This window comes from Eschscholzia californica, unplaced genomic scaffold (assembly GCF_041429995.1).
Source record: "Eschscholzia californica isolate CP2 unplaced genomic scaffold, dmEscCali1.0.p SCAF_3, whole genome shotgun sequence".
In the NCBI taxonomy this organism is placed as follows: Eukaryota; Viridiplantae; Streptophyta; class Magnoliopsida; order Ranunculales; family Papaveraceae; genus Eschscholzia; species Eschscholzia californica.
The window spans coordinates 37,928,440-37,938,332 of NW_028238420.1; the positions used below are offsets into that span (position 1 = coordinate 37,928,440).

General features: G+C 34.7%; 1 protein-coding gene and 1 non-coding gene across 2 annotated transcripts; one reads left to right on the plus strand and one right to left on the minus strand.

Moving 5' to 3' along the window:
• The first annotated feature begins 4,498 nt into the window (after positions 1–4,498).
• On the plus strand, positions 4,499–4,607 carry LOC147550041 (small nucleolar RNA Z266). Its single transcript, XR_015239053.1, has one exon. It is a non-coding gene; the product is annotated as a small nucleolar RNA Z266 (small nucleolar RNA).
• A 1,635-nt stretch (positions 4,608–6,242) lies between these two features.
• On the minus strand, positions 6,243–7,277 carry LOC147550042 (uncharacterized). The gene has a single exon (XM_086672380.1). It carries the CDS (start codon positions 7,160–7,162, stop codon positions 6,416–6,418), a length of 747 nt encoding a protein of 248 aa, XP_086528506.1. The 5' UTR covers positions 7,163–7,277; the 3' UTR covers positions 6,243–6,415.
• Between the last annotated feature and the right edge of the window lie 2,616 nt (positions 7,278–9,893).

Here is a 9,893-nt window from a genome sequence, read left to right on the forward strand (position 1 = left end):
AAGATCGTCGGTCAGAAAATTTTCCGGCCGGCGACCTTCAAACATATAAAAAAAAATATATACATTATTTTCTCTCTCCTCTCTCTCTCTCTCTAAATTATTTCCTCTCTCTCTCTAGAACACAGATCTAGAGAGAGAGTGGAGACCTCCATTGGAGATCCGAACAGATCTTCAATGGGTCTGTTCGGACCTCCAATGGAGGTCTGCGAACAGACCCTTGAAGGTCTGTTCGAGACCTCCATTTGAACCAAATTTTACGTAATTGATCTATCAAAAGGTAGAGAGAGAAACTATTTTAGATACTATTTAGTAAGAGAAGGAAGTTCGTCAGTTTCCCCCAAATAAACCTAGGGCACCCAATTTCACTTCCATCTCCCTCTTTCCGACCTCAATCTAACCCTTTCTTTTTCTCATTCTTCTCACTGTTTTCTCCTTCTTTCTTCCTTTGTTCTCTCTAATCATTCTTCCACATTTTCTTACCTTTAATTTCATCAAATTTTGATGATGTAATTTCGTCATCCCTGAAGATAAACGACTACTTTTATCTGTTGGCATTAGATCTCTATACAACAATAACAAACAATCAACATTCTAGGTTTTGATCAGTAATGGCTGTGAAGCGCAGCTCCAATAGGGCTGGCGTTAAGAGAAATGCTGGGGGATTTTGTGGGTGTCGATTACCTATCATAGTTCTCTTATTTTTCTCAGTCCTTGCGCCTTTAATTTTCCTCACTGGACGAGGTCTTCACTTGAAATCATTCACTAGTTAGTAATTTAACTTCACTTCTTTGGGTTTGGGAATTTTTTTGTTTGATTTTAACATGTCTTTGATCACTTAGGTCTACACTTATAATAGTAGTATATTACCCAGAATAGTTGAAATTTGAGCTTATTTTTCAAGAACTTGTGATTCAAGAACTCATCAATTAAAGCAGCAAGATTGTATAAAAGTAATATACCTATCATATCTAATTAATTAATCAATGCAATTTTTGTTCCCAAGTTAAACTCCTTGAACGTCTCCAATGGAGGTCTCCACTCTCTCTCTAGATCTGTGTTCTAGAGAGAGAGAGGAAAGAAAAAAAAATTACGATTTTTTTAGAGAGAGAGAGAGAGGAGAGAGAAAAAAATATGTTTGAAAGTTGCCGGCCGGAAAATTGGCCTTCCGGTGACCTTCGTCGGAGGAGATGATGAGGTGGTGAGAAGATGAAGTGGCAGAGAGAACAGATGAGATGGAGCAGAATTTTCAAAAAAATGTGTTCTGTACTCCCCATAAAAATTTATTCCCCGGAGAACTTTCAGAAAAATCTGGATTCCCTCGAGAATTTATTCCCTGGAGAATTTTCTTTATTCCCCAAAGCCGCGGCCTTGATTTTTCCCAAGCGTCAAACAAATTTTTCTCATCAGTGCTACTTGATACATTTAGAGTAGCAGGTCTATCAGACATAAGGGCTCGATCCATATCAAGAACACCTAAAGTGAACTTGACATGTTCGCTCCATTCTGAAAAATTTGAGCCAGTAAGCAAGGGAACAGACGCAGCTTGCGAATGTAGGGATATCGGCGCAGATACTGCAAACATTTAGACAATATACTATAAGCAAGTTAACTATATCAAAATTTATCCTTTGGGTCTAAATTAAGATATATACCATACCATTCATCATTTAAATATCATACATAAATGAGTCCATTAGTGTATCGTCTAACCACAAAAGAGTTCATCACCTTTGGGCAAAAGAACCAAGTTGATTAGACGGTACAAAGCATTAACAATAATATTCAATCAACTTATAATTCTTCTTTGGAAAAATTACACGTTATCGAAATCGTTTAATGCAAATTATCCGACATAAGTTTGAACATTAATTAACCTTCTTAGATATGTAAGATTAGTTCAAAAGTCACTTTGGCAACCTTTTTACTAATTATACATATCATGGTTAAACTTTTATTCTTATGTCAAATTTTCATTTAAAACTTTTATAAAAGACAATTTTCATATACTTCAATTATTTGACTATAACCAAACTTTAATTAGTCAACATAATGAACATTAATATTGTCTCCTTACAAGTTCTAAAATTAACCTTTGCTAGTTTTTATCGAAAATCCATAAGGCGATAAAACACATAAAGAAAGGTTCTCTTAAATCAAACCAAAATTCATTAGTGGTTTTTAATAACTTTTATGAAACTACATGAGTTCCTTAATACAAAAGATTTTAAGTTTCAAAATCAACTCATATAGCTTCCAAAAATATATTTCCAATATGGCAACTAAACATAGATTAAAATTCGATAATTTGCCAAAACGATTTTGAACAAACATGAAGTCCACACCCATAGCTCTGATACCACATGTTATACATTCAATAAGTAGTGTTCATGAGACAAGTTAGCAATTCAAAATCTTCTCATGAACACACAAGAATCTAGGGACTCATGTTTGCCACAAAATCAATATGAAAATATGAACATTAGGTAATTATTAACATGAAATAATTACATACCTTTCTCCATTGTAGAGATTAGAAATAACTTTTAACTTGAACCAATATAAGCTCCTTTCTTGTATAAGATTAACTCCTTAATTCTCTACTTACTAGAAGATGAACTTGTATACTCTTTTCTCTTCTATTCTTCAAGCACTAGTGATGGAGATACTAGCTTGAGTTAATGAGCAAGAGCATAGCTTTCCATCTCATTCTCCATCTCTATTTATACAATTCTCTAATCCATCATAGAGTTTGTACAAGTTACTACATGGGTGTCATGTGTCCCCTTATGTGTCAAGCAACAAGTCTATTAGGTGTCATTAGGTGTCTTGATACAAGACAAGTGTCTCTTATGTGTCAAGCCACAAGACCATTAGGTGTCAAGACACAAGACAAGTGTCCCTTATGTGTCAAACAACTAGACCATTAAGTGTCAAGACACAAGACAAGACAACACACCTCATTAGTCTATACACCTCATGCTTATAGATGGGCCTTGTTGTCAACACATAGTTAGTGTCCATAGATTCAATACATGAATGAGTTTTATGAGCCCAACAAACCTTTAGCCCAATAAGTTTATACATGGTCTTATTGTATGGGACATACTAATGGGCCTTGTTCATGAAAATTGGCGAATGGGCCTTGCATGAACATAGCCCATGTTTACATAGTGATGATCAGAGTAAAAAGATTGATGTTCGAGCATTAGGCGCAAGTTTACAGTTTGCTAAAACTGCCGATGATGTTGAAGAAGTTTTCGAGAACTTGGAGGAGGAGGAACTTCCACTTAATATTTACTCATGTACCATTAGAAATTTTGGGATAGAGAAGAAATTTGAGCGGGCAATGGCTATATTTGAGTGGCTCAAGAGAAAGAGGAAAGAGACTGATAAGTGGTAACTCGATTGGACCTAATCTTTTCATATACAATAGTGTTCTTGGTGCACTGAAACATTCTGAACAGTTTGGGTTTTTGGAAATAGTAGTGAGAGATATGAGAGAAGATGGTATAGTTCCAAACGTTTTAACTTCCAACACTTTAATGGCTATTCATTTAGAACAAAGACGGGCAAAGGGAGCACTTAACGTTCTCGAAGAAATGCAGAAGAAGGGTTTATCCCTATCCCGAGTGTCATATTAAACAGAATTGTTAGCTTATCGAAGAATGGAGGATGCAAATGGTGCTCTCAAGTTCTTTGTTGATGTCAGAGAGAAGTATCATAAAGGTAAGATATGAAATAATGTGGATGAAGATTGGGAGGGTTAGTACCAAGATTGAATACCAAGATTGAATACCAAGATTTTGTAGTTCGAATTTTCTATCAAGCAAGCAGTGGCTCGTTAAGGGATTGAATACCAAGATTTTGAAACTTCCTTTTAACAAAAAAAAAAATTTGAAGCTTCTGTTATTCAGATCTCATATTGAGAAGGAAAACACCCGAGAGAAGAATAGGAAAGATGGTGGCATTTTTGTGATTAAAGAGAGAAATCATGACTCATTATTTATTACTTTTACCTATTTATAGAAGTACAGCTGTACAAATTTGGTCATATATTGATCTAACAAGATCAATGGTCATTGGGCTCAAGCTCATAATTTCCTATACGAGCTTGAGCTCATTGAATCACGGCTCCCTTTTTTCTACAGTAGGTTAAGAAGTTTACAAGGTTATTTTTGGCAGTAAATTAAATTCTGAGTTCTATTTATACCATTCTCCTCCAACTAGGGTTTGCACCAACACTTCCCCATCCTCACTGCTGTATTTTCTCCTCATACCATGTCTCAGTAGTTCCTTTCATTTCTCAATCTGAAGTTATTTTCTAGAACTAGGAGAGTACTTCTTTAAGGTTTCCTTTAGAAGTATATTGTTTTTCCTTTTTTCCTATCATTATTTGTTCCTTCTTGTTGTTCTCTGAAAAAAAAAAAAAAAGTTTTAAAATGCAGATGTCAACTATTTTCAAGTTTGTATTTTTGAAGAAATTAGAGAGAGAAAAGTAAAGTAGCAAGAATGATGATTCAATTAGATGTGTGAAATGAAGAAAATAATACTTCTTCTATCATGAACTCAAACTATTGAGGCATTTGGAATAGTCTGACTTGCTTATTACTAGTATTTCATTTTTCTTCATTTCTAGTTATTGCTACCATTTTTCTGATTTTGTGTGGAATATTTGTTTTTCTCTCTCTACTGGAGATAAGAGTTGGAATGATGATTTATTCAAGGAGAAGTCATCCTGATATTGAACCTTGAGAGGGAAACAAGTGTTACTATCTCAAAACTCAAGAATTCTGCAACAAAACATCACAATGAGCCTATCTCAAAACTCAAGTCACATACTCACAATAATATTTGATATCTTTTTCGATCACACTGATTGAAGAAGGCTTTTATTATGATCAAATGCTTGAATTGGTGACTGCAAAATAGAAATGTGCTGTCCAATGTGTCCGGTCATATGAAAACCTGAAACTTTAAGAAGCATTTATTCTTGCCACAATTTCAACCTGTAAATGATTCATACCCATTCTACCAAAACTCTGTTTCTACTTGTTGCATTGACCATATTTCTGTGATAGTACCACGTTGCTCGCGAGTATATCTAGAGTCTGGACTATAAGGGTAACCTCAATCTTACATGGTCTACCAAAGTCCTGTTTCTACTTGTCGGGTCGATCATATTTTTGTGATAGCCCAACATTGGTGTTTAGACTTTAGAGCCTAGGCTACAGCTCTAGGCTCAAACTTAATAACTGTCTAGACCACTTAAGGAGGCCGTAGAGTCCTGCCAGGAGCAAAATCTTGTATATGTAGACTTGGGTGTGGATAGCAAAAGCGGAAACCAAACCATATTGTTAACAGTTAAGTCATGAGGTGACACGATTTTATACAGTAATTACAAGAAAATGAACAATTTTTATGGAAATAATGCCGAATTAGCATCCTAAGTATTGAAGGAATGAAATTTCCAAGCCAGGAAGGAAAGAAATACCTTAGGGAGTTGAGATTGAAAAGGAAAATGTACCTTTGTGGAGTAATATCCTTTTCTATTCGTGCCAACATCAGAAAGACAGAAAGTCACCCATGACCTGCCCTTATTGGTACAAGATTGAGGCATAAATTGAATAAATGATTGAATTCAAACTTCACTTTAGGTGAGAATACCAAAATGTCAATACAAAACCTATTTCATGGAAATACTAGTGTTGCCTATAATTTTTGCAAACACCAATTGACTCCTAATACCCAGAGTGGTACTCTAAACTTATAAGAAGTCAGTTCATTAGCCAACAACCCTTGGTTGGAGACACGCTGAACAATTAAAAAAAAAGAAGTCAGTCTATTCAAGAACTTTCTGTTTCTTACTTTGTCTACCTTAAAAAGATGTCCTTTAACAAACAACATGTAATTAAAAGACCAAACAAGTTCAATTTCTACCTGTTACCATGATTCTGCAAGGTCGAAAAAATTCACCCAAGAGATCTTCATTAACTGAACCTTGTGATACAGAACAAAATGTTTACATGTACAATTTCCAAGTTTGGAGCTAATTTAATAAGTGAGCATGATTTTCGAAAATGAAGCAAAAAAAAGGAGCTCATTTGAGTTCAGAGTCCAAACCTTCATCCTTGGAGATGCATAGCTTCAATAGGCAGAAACAAAATTCATACAAATCCCACCAAGTATATAAAATAATTTGATTAAAACCTAATGATTCAAGTATAAAAGCTCTATATATCACATTTCTAGTTATAATTTGTTCATATATAACAAAAGAACAATTCTAATTGACTTTATTATGATCAAAAGTTATGTTGATTTTTCCCCAAATCCTGTCTAAGAAGAAAAAAAAAACACAGGGTTTGTTGAAATAAGAACACGATGATTAAACAAAAATTAGGTCAGAGAAAGAATTTCAATCAAGAAAACCTGTTTGTCGCCAAACAGCATTTCGAACTTGACGCAAATCTCTTCCTTTCAATGTTCTTCCAACGCCTTCAAGAACTGAAAATGTTGTTTTTGGTGATCTACTAGATCCTCTAGCAACAATTTCATGAGGAGGTAACATTTCATCTTCTTCATCTTCATATTCATCATCATCGTCTTCTTCGTAAATTGGTGGTTTCATCATCCTTAATGCCTTTGAGAGTACCGGAACATTAACCGGAGCTGATTGATGGTGAAATTTTCCAGACGGTAATGAAAGAAAGTATTCTCTCTTCTTCTCTCTAGGGATTTGAGGTTTAGGAATCGTAGAAATCATATTTGAAGCTGATGACGATGAGGATGATGATGATGATAAAGGAGAAGGAAATAGTATAGGTCGTTTAGCTAGGGTTTCTTTTTTGTAATCTTCTGATAATGCAGCAAGAATACCAAATTTTTCAGGCCGATTGAAACCAATTTGGTACTTGTTCCGTTTAGATGATGAATTATTATCTGGTTGTTGATTGGAATTGTGGTTGGATTGAGAAAAATCACCTGTCCAAAAAACATCATCTTCATCGAGTTCATCGTCAGCAGCAGATGATGATAAAATGCTATCGCCATTAGTATTTTCTGGTTGAGATCGAGAGAATAATCCGATAGAACGTTCTGATGAAGGAGAGTTTCGGTTTCGGTAGCGGGAGCCAGAGCCACCGCCACCCCCGTTAACTTCCATCGTCGGTCGGTAGGTTAACTGATACAGAAAAAAACCGGGAAGAAATTTCAGATTCAGTGGAAACCGGATGGTTTTAGAGAGAGAAAGTGAAATTGAGAGGGTGGGGGGAACTAGGTTGGAAGAGGAAGGTATATAACTTCATACTAGAGTTTATATAGAGCAAAACAGAGAGAGAAAGTGGCAAATTATGTGACGTGGCAAAACGGTATCGGATAGGGAGAGAGAAGGATGGTGTTAACGTGTGGGTCCCGAAGGTAAGTTTGTGTTTATCCCAAGTTTCCCAACCAACCGTGCACTATGCCCCATTATTATCTTAGATGCATCTAGATGGGGTATGAGACAAGATTCAGCTGAGATGGTAGTCGATTCAAGAAAAAGAAAAAAAAAGAGGTGACAAATTTTTCTAATTTTTCTCTCTGATTGACCCAATAAAATGATAGATAGATAGAGCATTATTTTTGGGTTGTAAATATTCGAAAAAAGGTTACAAACTATTTTAAAATTTTATGGATTTTAAATTGAAATTTGTTTTTTAGAAAAAAGTCTGAAACGATTGACCAACACAATTTAACTAGTTAAACTAACTATCGACTAACTTGGTTAAGTATATATATTCTACGTGTCTTTGAAAATTATCTAATATGACTAGTACAACGTAATAAAACATATTTATATGATAAACAACGAGTTTGTTTTTTCTGGCCCTAAGTTAACAGAGTCGTGGCTGAGAATTTTAGGGTTTGGTGTCAAACTTTATGGGAGGCCCTCTAGTTACGTTAACATATAGTTGAAAACGTATTTAACATATCAATAAATAAATATCCAGAATTATTCAATAATATAGATGACATTAAATTGTTCACGAAACCAAACTCGTAATAGTTTCTAATGATCGCTTCATATAATTTTCTAGTAAAGTTTCTTTGATATGCCAGCAGTATAACAACTAAGTAATTAGACTCTTAGATGATTAAAGAGAACATAATAAATGTTAGAGATGATAATCGATACGTGTAGAACTAAGATTTCATGTCAGAATAGGCTAACATAAAACTTGATAATGTTGTGAAAATTACTGTGGTATAAAACTATATAAATACTTCGGTACAAAATATTTAAAAATAAGTGAGATACTCATGTTCACGAAGGTTAATTTCATTTGTACTAGTTTAAAAAACAAGGTTGAATTATCCCTAAAACTGTGAAGCCCGTGACCATTGACGCGTTGGAGGCTGGACAAACCTTTCTCCGCTGAGCCATACACATTACAAATATATATAATCTTAGTATTAATAACACTTAATACTAGAAATTTAAGATTGAGACCCATGTTAGCTGGGGGGCAGGGCGGACGCCTCACCGCCCCCCTCAAACACGGCCCTGCCTATTGTTCTTTTTATAAGTAATGTCCTAAGTATTGACTTCAACAAAAAAAAAAGAGTTTTGGTACACGAAGAGCATTTTTTAGCAAAGGCAGTGCATTAGATAGGGAGAGCACTCTTTTTGGAATAGGGAGGGATAAACATTTTTTTTTAAATATCTTAAATTTATACTTTTGTCCCTCCCATCAAACTATTTTGGACCAAAAGAGAGAAGAGAGTATCCTCCTGTTCGACCAAAAACCTTCGGGAGAGAAGTTAGTATCCTCCTGTTCGACCAAATTTATACTTTTTCTTTACCTGAGACGTATTATCTTCATTATAACTATCTTTGTTTAAGTCGATTTCCTCGTTTAAGTCGATGGTTTCGTTTAAGTCGATGTCTACGTTTAAGTCAAAGGAATCTTTTTTCTTGATGTAGGTTGTCTCCTTCTTCATTAACGGTGGTTCCTCATCCATGAGATCTTGAGGCATCATTAAAAGCTCGAAACTAAGACCATAGTGATGGTATTGCAAGTTTTTTAATACAAATGGTGATGTTGATAGTAGTGGCGACATTAGGATTTTGGTTGTTTATGTGAGAGAAACTACAAGTGAATAAAATATTAGATTTATTATTAATTTTTATTTAATTCCTTCTATTTTAGCACTGTTTATTAAGTGATCCTTATAACGCCCTCCTTAAACTAATTTGGTAAAGGAAGAGCAAATACATAAATTGACTTTTCTAACGCACTGTCTTTACTAAATAGTGCTCTTCCTATACCAAAAGCCAAAAAAAAGTGGCTAAGTATAGTTTGTAAATATAAGGGTACAATATTTTCCTTTCTTTCTATAGAACAATAACAGTTTTAAACACCAAATAGTCTTCCCAATTCTTGGATAATGCAATCAAAGTTCCAACTCCAACTTCCCCATCATTTATCTAAACAAGAAAAAAAACTTCCCCATTATTTACATATTTTCCAATTCTGGCACTACTTTTGGTTTTGATCATAAAAGGAGAGAAAAATCTATGATTATATCCTACATGTTGAAGGGATTTACACCCTTCTACTAGTGTTTATAGCGGAAATATGACATCTAATGTCTACACTAGTATTCCCAGGATCACATGCAAAACTAGTAATTAATCTAATGGAGATAGTAGATTACCTTAATCGCTTTTCCCTCGAACTAGTTGAATTGATTGAAGAAGACCAAGAGCTTCAAGTGTAGCTCCTCTACTTGGGACACGAGCAATCAATTTGATCTCCCACCTTGTTGTATAGCTAGCACACCAATGGTGGTTGGATAGAAGAACACCTTCTTCTTTGACTAGATAGATAGTTAATGGGAATTAGCTCACTTTC

Bases quoted from the DNA above. Each gene is read 5' to 3' on its own strand.
- LOC147550042 (XM_086672380.1), bottom strand. From the start codon at position 7,162: ATGGAAGTTAACGGGGGTGGCGGTGGCTCTGGCTCCCGCTACCGAAAC.